General features: G+C 40.3%; 1 protein-coding gene across 1 annotated transcript in view; it reads left to right on the top strand.

Annotated features, from left to right (window-relative positions):
* SLC22A3 (solute carrier family 22 member 3) overlaps positions 1 to 13,832 on the top strand; it is an 89,066-nt gene that overhangs the window by 64,151 nt on the left and 11,083 nt on the right. The window contains exons 6-7 of the mRNA XM_082855875.1: positions 6,939 to 7,036; positions 7,156 to 7,370. Of these exons, the coding sequence (XP_082712001.1) occupies positions 6,939 to 7,036; positions 7,156 to 7,370 (313 nt within the window). The remainder of the gene's footprint in view (positions 1 to 6,938; positions 7,037 to 7,155; positions 7,371 to 13,832) is intronic.

Genomic DNA, 13,832 nt, shown 5'->3' with positions numbered 1-13,832 from the left:
GAGGTGTATGTGCTATTCATATGCTACTGATGAGAGTTTAAATAATGCGTGGGTAAGAAAATGTTCCGACTAAAATACAACATCTCTAGTTTGACCCTGGCTGGTCGTCTCTCTCTTTTTTAAAAAAATTATTTTGTATTGAAGTGTCGTTGCTGTACAACGTCGTGTTAGTTTCAGGTGTACAGCAAAGTGATTCAGTTTTACATACACATGTACCTTTTGTTTTTTCAGATTCTTTGCTCTTATAAGTTATTACAAAATAGTGAGTATAGTTCCCTGTGCTATACAGTAGGTCCTTGTTGGTTATCTATTTTATACATAGTAGTGTATATATGTTAATCCCAATCTCCTAATTTATCCCTCCCTGCCTTTCCCCTTGGGTAACAAGAAGTTTGTTTCTTGACCAGAAACCAATCCCACGTGAGGAGAGCTCTGAACACCATATTTATAACATTGTTATTTACAATGTCTTTCTCTTTCTTGGCAATTTAAATTAAAATGTCAACTTCAAAAAGTGTTTCAGAAAGGCACCAGAAAGAATTGTAAATAGAGCTGAACTAATCAAAAAAAGATGACTAAAGTATGCTTTTAACATCACTGTTGATGTAAAACAAAAGTCTTGGCAGAATTAAAAGACACTTAAGAGTCAAATAGAGCAAATAGCCATTAGTTCAGTAAATGAGTGTCGGGGCACCAGCGTGTACAGTTTACCTGTGAGCAACCCCTTTTTCAACGAGTGTCATTACTAGGTAACAAGACTCCAAACAGACAGATGTTGCCAGGAGCATTTCCCATCTTCCTTTGCTCCTAATGAAAGCAGGCAGACACCACTTAGATGGATAAATGTGTGACAAAGTACAATGCCAAGCTAGATACGAAAGATAACATTCTGCATGGTTCCATTTATATGAAATTCTAGAAAGGCAAACTGTAATGACAAAACGGAGATGAGGGTTTGCCAGGGGCCAAAGCTGGGGGCAGGGAATTGACTGCAAAGAGACAGGAGGAAACTTTTGGGGGCGATGGAGATATTCCACATCATGATGGCAGCGGTGGTTATATGACTCTACACATTTGTCAAAATTCATTGAAATGTAACTTAAAATTGCTGAATTCTACTGGACATAAATTATATTTCAGTAAAGCAAATTTTAAAATCTATCTATCTATCTGTCTATCTATAATAACCTGACATAGCATTTCTATTCTTTTGTATCTGACTCAGACTATGCAAAATCTGGTAACGCTTTGGCAATAGAAAAGAAGCATGATTTAATTTAAAAATATAGAGCTAGAAGTTGTTGTAAAAGAATAAGAGCTGCAACAGTTACTACACATGAGTTGCCAAGACTTTCCTGGATGAATTCCATCCAAGATACGGCTTTTAGTCTCTCAAGGTCTTTGGACACCCAGAAAGTGGGTCATCTTTCAGAATATCTGCGTCACTGTAGAGAGCGTGTTAGTAAATCAAAGACCAGCTGGATTTGTTCTTAAACTGGCAAAATACTTGCTTGGAAGCACTATTAATCCTTTCATTTACTGAATGGGGAAAATTGGTTTTATGGTCTCGATTACCTTCAGTTGCTATCAACACTTCATATTCTGCTGGTGTAGGATATATACTAGGCATTAAACTTGTGCTTAGGAAAAGCAGAGATCATGTGACTGCTTGATTCTAATAAATGTTAAAAGTTTGAAATTAAGACTAATACTAAATATTTTTACGGAGTAAATTTGAGTAGTGAAACAATTATTTTCATTCTTTAATGCAAAATTATTTTGCCTAAAGTATTCAGTTGTTATGCAAAAGCATTGTTCTGGACTGAATTCTCCAGATAATTCTGCTTTTGACAACAAGTAACAGAAAACCAACCTAAATGGGCTTAGACAGTGAGCACAGTTCCAGGCTCCTGGATCTGGGATTCTAGAGATAGAACAGCATCCAGGGTTGTTTTAGACCTTGGTCTCCACACTGAGCCATGGTTTCCTCCCCTTCTCCACCCTCCCCTCGGCTTCTCTCCTGGGGGTAGGATGGCTGCTAAGATCTATTTGAGCCCACTCTTTCCTCATTAATTCCCTGAGGGGAGAGAGAGAAGATTCCTCGGATGCCTCTGACTTAAAGGCAATGAAGGACTTTCCCAGAAGCCCTTTTTCTCATTGGTTCAAATTCGGTCACATGTCTATCCCTCATTGGTTCAGAATGGGTCATGTGCCCAGTCACTGACATAAAGGATAGAATTACCCTTAGATGATCAGACATCCGCCTACAATTGGAAACAGAGTCAGCTTCCCTGACAACACGAATTGATGAAGTATGTGGGGGGGGGGGGGGATGGTGTAGTGGGGGGGTTCTACTAAGAAAAAGAAAGGGAGAGTGATACTGAGTCAACGACAAAAAAAGGTGCATAATGTCTAATTTAAATCCATTGCTTTAAAAGTGAGTTATCTTTTCTTGCTGCAAAAGTAATGTAGGTTTAAATTTTAATTTTTTTAATAATGAAATATTTTCTATACCCTTTTACCCAGATTCAACGGTTAACTTTTGCTGAGTGTACTTAGGATATCCTTTCTTTCTTTCTTTCTTTTTTTTTTTTTAAGATGTCGGGGGTAGGAGTTTATTAATTACTTAATTAATTTTTGCTGTGTTGGGTCTTCGTTTCTGTGCGAGGGCTTTCTCTAGTTGTGGCAAGCGGGGGCCACTCTTCACTGCGGTGCGCGGGCCTCTCACTATCGCGGCCTCTCTTGTTGCGGAGCACAGGCTCCAGACGCGCAGGCTCAGTAGTCGTGGCTCACGGGCCCAGTTGCTCCGCGGCATGTGGGATCCTCCCAGACCAAGGCTCGAATCCGTCTCCCCTGCATTAGCAGGCAGATTCTCAACCACTGTGCCACCAGGGAAGCCCCAAATTTTAATTTTAAGAGAATATTTATAGCCCAAAAGAAGAAAGTAAAAACCACCTTAATCCCACTACCTCTGAGAACCATTAATGATATGATACAAGCATACTTTTAAACGATAAAATAAATATTATACTCTGCAGACACAGTACAGCATAATGGTGAGCAATACAGACTCAGGTAGCAACTTCTGGTTCAGCTACTCCTTGTCTGTCTTTGTTGGGTTAACTACTTAGCTTTCCTGTGCCTAAACTTCTTCTTCCCTGTAATGGAAATAACAGTACCTGTATAAGTTCGTCCAGCACTAACCCTCTAGTTCAGAGGTTGGCAGTCTACCGCCTGCAGGCCAGACCTGGCTTGCTGCCTGTTCTGTAAATAAAATTTTATTGGAATCCAGCCACAGCCATCCATTTATATATCCACTTATGGCTGCTTTCACAGAGCAGTGGCACAGTTAAGTAGTCCCAGCAGAGACCTGATAGCTCACACAACCAAAAGTACTTACTATCTGGCCCTTTGCAGAAAAAGTTTGCTGGGTTAGACCATCAGAGCTCTATGGTCTTGTCAAAATTTAACATGTCATAATTCTGTGGTCATGTAGTAACTTAACTAGCCTGGAGACCTGCTCAGGTAAAAAGTGACATCTACAGAGCAAGAGATATTTATTTTATGAGTTAGAAAGAGTTAAGAACCATGAAGAGCTGAAAAATCTACAAAGGTGTTTAAGTGTCGAATTATCTATCTGAATTGACTAGAGATCTTGAAATATGTGAAGTTTGATTTCCCTTAAACTCTGGGATGTTGACGTTGGATGGACCAGAATGAAAGTAATTTGTTCAGTCTTATCTAAGACATACGAGTCATGGCTATAGGCAGAAAATAAGAAGATTGAAGAGGAAATAAAAGAGAGTCCATAATAAATTGTTTTGAATATTGCTTTTGAAAAGAAAGGATCGTCCCTATCTGTGTGCTCTGAGTGAACAGTGATGTACATGTGTGTACGTGAGCAGAGCTGTCGGCTCTCCCTGGAGAGAAGAGAACAGTCTGAGATGAACATGACCCAGGTCTAAGTTGTGGAAAAACCCTAAGTGAAAAGATGAGAATCACTGGAATAAGTGATACATTCATGGAGGAAAACGGCTCTCATATGATGAGTGGTTTTAATCTTGAATTTAAAGGTCCTCAAAATCTAAATTATTTCAATCAAGGCCAACTTTTCCATAAAACAGTGTTTTAACTAAAGATTAAATACTTGGTCAAGTGCATCATGTCCTTCTTTAAAATTATACAGAAGTCACCGTCAACTACAAAGAGGTTTTCTGGAATAAAAAGCTTTTTATACAGTCAACAATGCAGTGAGAGGATTAAGAACAGAGGCTGTCCATCAACTTCCTCGATTTCAAATCCTAGCTTAGCCACCTTCCTTCTAATGAATCCTTAGTGTCTTAAGCCTTGTTTTTCTTATCTATAAAATAGGATCAATAAAAGTACTAACTTTAGAGAGTCTTGATGAGAATTAAATGAAATAATTCATGTCAAGTACTTAGCCCAGAATCTAAGAAATATTGCACACTCCATAGAAGTTAGCCATTTTAATGTGGGCAATATATAGAAACTAATTGTGAAAAACATTTTGATGACCTACCATGTAATAATATACAGTCATCCCTTGGTATCTGTGGAATATTGGTTCCACAACCCTCTGCAGATACCAAAATCCTCAGATGCTCAAGGCCCTTCCATAGAATGGGTCTCAGTTGATGCTCTGTATCCACATGTTCTGGATCCACAGCTTCAACCAGTCACAGGTCCCACGGTTGGTTGAATCCACAGATGCAAAACCTGTGGGTGTGAAGAGCCAACTGTATTGTGATAGACTAAGTTCTTTCACTTACGGTATTTCTGCTTTATTTTTGGAGCAGCAAAGGTGAAGGTAGGGGTCTTAGAATTTCGAGGATTAGCTCAGGGAACATTTTAATAAGGATTGTATTAGTGACAGTACAGGTCGACTTGCTGCTGAAACACCGCAAAAATACAGTGACAAAAAAGAGAAAAGTTTCTTTTTCTTTAACGTGCCCACCCAGCGTTGAGTAGCCCAGCGCTTAAGGCAGCTCTGTTCCATGAGGTCCTCTAGGACCCAGGTTCCATTTATCTTGTTTCTCCATCTTCGCCTGCCATAGGTTGTATAATCAAAGCCATTTCACCAGCGTTGTCTTCTTCCATCCTTCAGGAAGGGAAGACAGTGAATGAAGAGCAAGCCATTTCCTTTTTAAAGGATGGGGCACAGAGCTTGTACACGTGGCTTCTGCTCCCACCTCATTGCTGAGATCTTAGTCACTGGGCCACCTGTGGTTGAAAAAGAGGCTAGAAGATATGACTTTAGCTAGGCTACCATGCCCCCAACTAAAATTCCATGGGTTCTGTTATCAAAAGGGAGATGAAAAGAATGGATGGTGGAATCAATTAGCAGTTTTCTACTGGCGTTGCTATGGTAACTACTAATATTGCTTCATTGATCCCTAGATACTATTAATTTTGAGACACATCATCATTTTATGCACCACTCAGTAAGAAAAACCATGCTATTGAAACTGGGCACATTGCTTTCTTATCAGCCGAGTTGTAGGACACGTCCTAATTTTGAGATTTTTCAGCTGTGAAGAGTGTGTGTCTTGGTATAGAAGAAATACAGTACTGGAAAGACTTAGGAAAAGAAAGTGATCTAAAGACATCCATTTTTCAGTCTTCTTCTGTGTGTGTGCCTTTCCTTGGGGCAAGCATAGGCAGCAGATATGTAGCTTTGGTTGACCTGTTGAGCGTAATGTTTAGAACAGGTGATTGACAAGGTATTGTACTATCCGCGTGAATTTAAGTCAAATTCCTATGACTGCTGGTAGAGGGACTTTTGACTCAAAGTCTTGGGGAAAAGTTGCCTAGATTTTCAGTCATTCTGGACCGGATCTGGAGTTGAGTAAACAGACAGTGAGGGTCCTGTTTTTGCTAGCCAGGGTTCTCACTTAACAGAAGGACAAAGACCGAGGGCTATAGTCTGAGGGAACAGACATGGCCATGGCATTTGACTTCCTGTCGCAACATTCAGTCATCACCCAAACACTGGCTGAACGCCAAGCACTTTGCTTGGTGCCCTCCAAGACCTCCAGAGCTCATGCAGGGAGAAAAATAAGTAGACCCGTAAAGGCATGCAGTTGCGTATGGGCTATGATAGAAGTCTGGTAAGTAAAGGCACACACTGGGGATCATCAGTTCCCAAGACCTCCCAGTGGCAGGGAAATCAGGACTGGGGAGGTGTAAGGACTCTTCAAGCAGAAGTAACAGAATATGCAAGTGCATGGAAACGTGAAACAGTGGTCACTTCAAGGGGACTGAGTTATGATCCCTTTGGCACACAGGACTAGAAGCAGTGGGTATGTCCAGCTTTGTTTCCCTTACAGTGCCTTATACATAGGAGGCAAACAGCAATATTGGTTTAATCGAATTAAAGAAAAGACCAACTTCTTGGATGGCCAAATAGAGACGAGCTGAATTTTCCTGGATCAAAAAGATGCCGGATTCCAGTAAATGGACAGAAGCAAAAAGATACCTTTGGTGCCACGCTTGTTCGGGAACTTACCGTTATTCTAGCTTATTTGGCAACTTAAGGTTTGAGGATTTAATGGATAAAGGAACTTGTTTGGAACTGCTTTCACCAGTCTTATGCTTATTTTCTCCAATTTAATAAATGCACGAGTGTATTGTACTTTAGAACACACCTTTCATCCTTGTTTACTCAGAGCATATAGTACTGCTGGTATTACCGGAAGAATAGATTCTCAATGCAGCAAGTACATCTTTGTGAATTTGACCTCTTACAAAGGCTAGAGAATCAAACTTCTTATTCTCAGGTTTTAAGATGTAATAACGAAAGACCCTGGTCTGTTCAGTAAGATCATCTGGTAGCTTTGAATCTGGTCAATGACAAATCTATAATATGCAGATGTCTCTTGCTGTATATTGCTACTGAAATCTGCTTCTATCTTATATAGATCACTGTTACAGATGAGGAAGTTAGTAATCCATCCTTTTTAGATCTGGTGAGAACTCCCCAAATGAGGAAGTGCACACTTATACTTATGTTTGCTTGGTAAGTTTGACTTGTGATGGATTCAAAACCTTGTGTCAAATTTACAATGCATCCCGTCCTTCAGATCAGGTTGAAGTTATCTCTTACTTGTTCTCCCTTGTCTTTCAATGTTGCTCCAGGTTCACAAGTGCTGTGGTTTATCAAGGACTTGTCATGCGCCTGGGAATTACAGGAGGCAACCTCTATATCGACTTTTTCATCTCGGGAGTTGTGGAACTGCCAGGAGCCCTCTTGATCTTACTAACCATTGAGCGTTTTGGTCGGCGTCTACCCTTTGCGGCAAGCAATATAGTGGCAGGAGTGGCATGTCTTGTCACCGCGTTCTTACCAGAAGGTAATTGTCCCCTAAGTCTGTTTGGCAGCCAAGAACTTGAAAAAAATCTTAAAATAATCAAGAATGGAGAACTTGTCTTTAGAAAATGGACCATAGCATCAAGATCGTAGTGCCAGTTGTGCTCTAGTGATGTCACTCTGTTTTCTGCCTAACCAGCCTAACTACTTTGAGTATAAAAGATTGGTTCTATAGATTTTTCTGTTTTCTCCATTTCTCAGTTCATTTATGGATGAAATAGATGTGAGAAATCTAGCTTGGAGTGATGTAGTTTACTTTTTAAAAAATTTTAATTGAAGTATAGTTGATGTGCAATACTATAAGTTTCAGGTGTACAATATAGTGATTCATAATTTTTAAAGGTTATACTCCATTTATAGTTATTATAAAATACTGGCTGTATTCCCCGTGTTGTACAATATATCCTTGTAGATTACTTTATACCTAATAGTTTGTACCTCTTAATCCCCTACCCCTATGTTGCCCCTCCCCGCTTCCTCTCCCCAGTGGTAACCCACTAGTTTGTTCTCTATATCTGTGAGTCTGCCTCTTTTTTGTTACGTTCACTAGTTTTTTGTATTTTTTAGATTCCACAGATAAGTGATATCGTATTTCATTTAGTATAATGCCCTCCAAGTCCATGCATGTTGCTGCAAATGGCAAAATTTCATTCTTTTTTATGGCTGAGTAGTATTCCATTGTGTGTGTGTGTGTGTGTGTGTGTGTGTGTGTATATATATATATATATATATATATATACCACATCTTTATCCATTTATCTGTTGATGGACAGTTAGGTTGCTTCTTGGCTATTGTAAAAACACTGCTGTGAACATAGGGGTACATGTGTCCTTTCAAATTAGTGTTTTTGGTTTTTTCTTGGATATAGACCCAGGAGTGGAATTAATGTCGTTTATTTTTGATCACCTTTATCCAACTTAATTTTGTGATATCATTGACCCTGTTTCACATTTCTTCCACGTGGCCAATCCCATGTGAAACACTGAGGTTACAAAGGGAAGGAAAACACGTCTTGACTTCAAAAGGTTGACAACCTAGTGAGGAATATAGACACTTCAATGCTCTCACAGCAAACTGTGATAAATGAACTAATAGAATGATTTACAAGATTTAGAAATAGGAACAAAAAGGTGCAAGAAGTGATGAATCCATGGGGACAGTCAGGAGAAGCTTCCCAGAGGTGAAAACTAGGCACGTATGAAGAAGGAAGAGAAATGTGCCCTGCAGAGGGGAAGGCTAGGAGTGATTTTACAAAGGAAAGCATGGTTCTCAGAAGTACGCACCACCTTTGATGGTTCGGGAACCAAACGTTCTTTGTTATCACAGGAATATCCTGGCAAGGAGGCTGAGGGATCATCTGTCACCAGTGGAGATGGCCTCACAGCCAAGGCCGAGCCAAGAGCTTGGGCGTGGTCTTGTGAGCTTCAGGTGGAGGACAAGTGGCCTCCAAGTGGCTGTTGCAGTTTGGACAATGGCAATGAGGAGGAGAGAGGCTGAGAGCAGGAATCAAGGTCGTGGCAGTTGGGCCTGAATGGGAGACAGTGATTTCAGAGATGTTTCAGAGTTAAATGGGGTGGGGGGCGTTTGATGACCGGTGTATGGTACAGAGGTTGTCAGTGACTCCAAATACACTGTTAATGGAAAGCCGGTTATCTCTGCCTCAGAACACAGCGGGCACTGGACAGAGGAAGCCTTTCAAACTCCCAGGGAATGTGTGTTTTAGAGCAGATCTATTATTTCAGCATTTCAGGAGGTGTGGGATGGGAGGTGGCTGGCAGAGCTGGAGTCCCTGTTAGTTCTTTGTGTCAGCACAAGAGAAGCTGCCTTTTCCTTTGCGGATCCTCTGCGGATCAGGGAAGAACTGATAATACTGTGGAAGTTGAAATAGTCAGACATTTACAGATGAGTTTATTAATTAAATAAGCATTTACGAAATCCCAAAACATCAGATAGACCCTATTTAAATAAAATTACAGAAATGCCCATCTTCAGAAAAGAAGGGTGGAAAAAAGATGTGAAGTCCTGTCATACTGGAATGGTTGATGATAAACAACTGACTGTTTACATTTATCTCATTTTTCTTGAGCGTATTAGTTTCCTAGCGCCGCTGTAACAAAGTACCACAAACTGGGTGGCTCACAACACAGAAATTCATTCTCTCACACACCTGGAGCCTGGGAGTCTGAAATCCAGGTGTGGGCCAGGCCATGCTCTCTCTGAAGGCTCTAGGTGAGGATCCTTCCCTGCCTCTTCCTAGCTTCTGGTGGTTGCCAGCCATCCTCGGCATTCCTTGACATCATTCCAATCTCCGCCTCCATCTTCACATGACCTTCTCTGCATCTCTGTGCCTTAACTTAACCATTATATCTGCAAAGACCCTATTTTGAAATAAGGTCACATTCTGAGGTTCTGGTTTTGGGGAACACTATTTAACCTACCACATTGAGTTAACACATTATAAGAGCTGGGGAAGCTATTGGCCAATGCGCATCTATTTAGTGTCTATTAATTTCTGCCAGTAAACTAAGAATAGAGATAGTGCAGTGAACAAGACAGACATAATTTCTGTCCTCGGGAATTATGCACAATTTAGTAGAAGGTCAGGAACATTGGAGACGTCACTGTTCTTTCTGTTTTACTTTGGCACTTTTTCGTTTTAGGTTTAATTTTTAAATGTAGTTCCCTAAGACAACGTCATCTGTTCTCATTGCATCTGGAACAGGAATCAAATATTAATTATGTATTCACTGCATATGAAGTTAGGAAAGTGGAGAGAAAGATTAATGACTGAAGTGTGGCCCATCTTTCCATTATGTAACTTTCCCCAGAAGATCTTCTCTGGCCTTAGACTGACTGGGATGACTTTCATGTGTGTTGCATTCAGCATGATCCCAGAAATCACTGAAGACCATATGTCCAAACCAATATTGAAGTAACTAAGGGGGTGAGAATCAAGCTATTTTATAGAGAACACTCTCATATATTAGAAAATATAAGGCAAAGAATAGATTTTTCTGTTTGGTCCGATCAGTTTTATTTTGCGGACAGAATTTCCCAATATAAGCCTTAGAATTGTTCTTAGCAACATTGAAAATGAATTGCTCTTATTCTGGATACATTTTTATTTGTATATTCTGCAGATTCGGCCGCTTTTATAGTCACACGCTGGTCATAACTGACTGCTAAGAATAAGTTCAAATCCCTAATGCTGGGAGACGCAAGAGGGAAGAGACATGGGAACATAGGTATATGTATAACTGATTCACTTTGTTATAAAGCAGAAACTAACACACCATTGTAAAGCAATTATACCCCAATAAAGATGTTAAAAAAAAAAAAGAACACTGAAAAAAAAAATCCCTAATGCTGTGTGTGAATACCAAATATTAGCAGAGGTTTCTTGCTTGAGTTGACATCCTTACTTCCACTTAAGGGAACTTCGGGACTTGGTTACTTGGGCTGTTGAATTAACGTTAGAAAGACTTTTCCTCTCAGCCTTTCTTGACATCATCACCAGGATGACTGCCCCTGAAGAGAATACTGAGTAGCCTTCTAGGGGAATCAGCTCTAAAATTATCTCAGAGAAAACGGTTTAACCAACTTTCCATCCTCTAAGCATGACTTTTCATGGTCTGAAGAATGAACTTCTGGAAAAGAAAGGCGTTCAGGCTGTATCCTCATCTAAGACTCACTGTTTCTGACCCAAATTTTTTAACTCTAATTAAAGCCTGAAAAATAAAGAGCTTTCTAAATCCATACTCACCTGCCATCTTTAATTTGACTTTATTCAAGATGGCTGCAAACTCGACAGTTTGGGTAAGTCTTTTTGAAATGAAAAAGTTGTCTTGGACTTTTCTCTTTAAGTAAAAAGTAAGTCTGTTTATCTTACTTACTAGGAATTTTCACTACATTTTATTTCAGAACTCAGAGCAGATGGTGCATTCAGAGGAGATGTAAAATTGTGTTTGTTTAAAATCCTGCATCCTTTCTTCAAAAATTGAGGTATTATTCTCAGTAATCTCTACCAGCTTGACCAAATCCCCATCAGAGGGACTTTCTTTCTCTGTGTTCTCAGGAGTTCATGGGAGGTAGTTTCAGTTTCAATCCTCATTCTTAACTTGTTGTTTTCTGCCATTGCTGCCGGAAAGACGTCTATTGCCGCTCCAGGGTGAACTTAGCATATTCCAGGGATAATCAGAAGTTTTTATGTGCATACGTAATAGTCATACATAACTTACACCTCCTATGAACTGTTTTCATTTTACCCTTTAGTTAAAATGAGCAGTGCAGTGCCTTTGGGACTTCTCTTTTGTTATACATTTCAACAAAATCTCTGTCCCAGTGCAGTTAGATACTGGCCTTTATTTCTTAGAAAGAGTTGAGGGCCTTGAGAAAACCTGACAGCATTTTCTTAGCGTTTTACTGAATTCACTAGCTATTTATCTGTACTCATGGAGCTAACCACATACATTTCTCATGGAGGGGGGGAGGGTGTGTGTGTGTGTGTTTTAATTTGGTTTCTTGGTTTTTGTTTGTGTTTGTTTTTCCGCAGTCAGTTATAAACTTAAATTGTCACGGAAGTTGTCAGTGGGACTCACTTGTAGAGCTGTCGTGATTCGGTAGAAAAAACTATAGCTTAAGAACCTAACCTGGGTAATCAAGTTCTTTCCACGGGAGCCAACAGCGTTCTTCTCGGCAGGCTGAGAGCAGCGAGAGGTGGCCTGGTCAGGCCGGGACCCAGGGAATCTGAGCGCCAGTTGCCACTTAAGTTCCCCAGCATCTGCCACCGCACCACCTGCTCACTGAAGGAGGGGGTGGAATGCATTTCCTAGTCCCCCTCCCTGGCCTTAATGAAAAAGTAAAGGCTAAATAAAACACTTGTTTACAACTGGGCCAGAGCAGATGGCGGGCCCAGTGCATCAGCACGACTCTGCTGTTGTTCAGTCCCTGGTGTGACGTTAATGGGAGTACTGCAGGTGTCCTCAGCTGGGAAGAACATGAAGGACGCCAGGACGTCCTCGGCCAGTTTGCAATCAACATATAACAAACTGGAGCCTCCCAACAACGCTCTGGATTCTGGAACCCTCTTTTTCTTTGCTTGCCCTCCTAGGCAGCTGTTTTATTTAATGAGTTTTAGCTTTTTTATTGGTTGAATATTCCCTAAAGAGAACACACAGAAGGGGAATTCCCTGGCGGCCCAGTGGTTAGGGCTCCTCGTTTCCACTGCAGGGGGCACGGGTTCGATTCCTGGTTAGGGAACTAAGATCGTGCATGCTGTGTGGTGCAGCAAAAAAAAACAAACACGTAAATCTACTGAGCTTCATCCTTTCTCTCGTCCTCCTCACTCATGCCTACTTTTCTACTAAAAAATTATATATTCAGGAAAGCGTGATAATTCTAAAAGACAAGAGGACCATTTAGTGCTGAGCAAAAGCATAAATAAATATGAGTATAAAGGGAGAAGGTTTCCTTTTCAGAGATGGAAGTCAGGCATATGCTGAACGCCCTTGGCTTTGCTTTGGAGAGTAGATAAGCTGCTGCTCACACGGTCATATGTCCTCACCCAAGTCTACTAAGAAAGGATGGCATAAAATCAAAACTATTCATAAAACGAGATACCGCCTCACACCCGTCAGAAAGGCCATCATTAAAACGTCTACAAATAACAACTGCTGGAGGAGGTGTGGAGAAAAGGGAAGCCTCCTACACTATTGGTGGGAATGTAAGTTGATGCAGCCACTATGGAAAACAGTATGAGGTTCCTGTTGCCGTATGATCCTGCAGTCCCACTCCTAGGTATATATTCAGACAAAACTTTTGTTCAAAAAGATACATGCACCCCTATGTTCATAGCAGCACTATTCACAGTAGTCAAGATGTGGAAACAATCTACATGTCCATCAACAGATGAGTAGATAAAGAAGGTGTGGTATATGCATACAATGGAATATTACTCAGCCATAAAAAAGAATGAAGTAAGGCCATTTTCAGCAACATGGATGGACCTAGAGATTATCCTACTAAGTGAAGTAAGTTAGACAGAGAAAGACAAATACCATATGATATCACTTATATGTATAATCTAAAATACAACACAAACAAACTTATCTACGAGACAGAAACACACTCACAGACATAGAGAACAGACTTGTGTTGGAGGGGGAGGGATGGAGTGGGATTTGGGGATTAGCAGATGCAAACTATTATATAGATGATGGATAAAGAACAAGGTCCTACTGTAGAGCACAGGGAACTACATTCAACATCCTGTGATAAACCATAATGGAAAAGAATATGAAAAAGAATGTATATATATGTATAACCGAAGAAACTAACACAACATTGTAAACCAACTGTACTTCAATTTAAAAAAAAAGGATGGCATCAACTGCACAACTTTTAAGAAATTTAGAGCACTGACTTTTTAGAGCAAAAATGGTTTTT

Source organism: Leucopleurus acutus (assembly GCF_964270905.1).
Source record: "Leucopleurus acutus genome assembly, chromosome: 15".
Classification (NCBI taxonomy): domain Eukaryota; kingdom Metazoa; phylum Chordata; class Mammalia; order Artiodactyla; family Delphinidae; genus Leucopleurus; species Leucopleurus acutus.
This window is presented reverse-complemented; position numbering and strand designations above follow the sequence as displayed.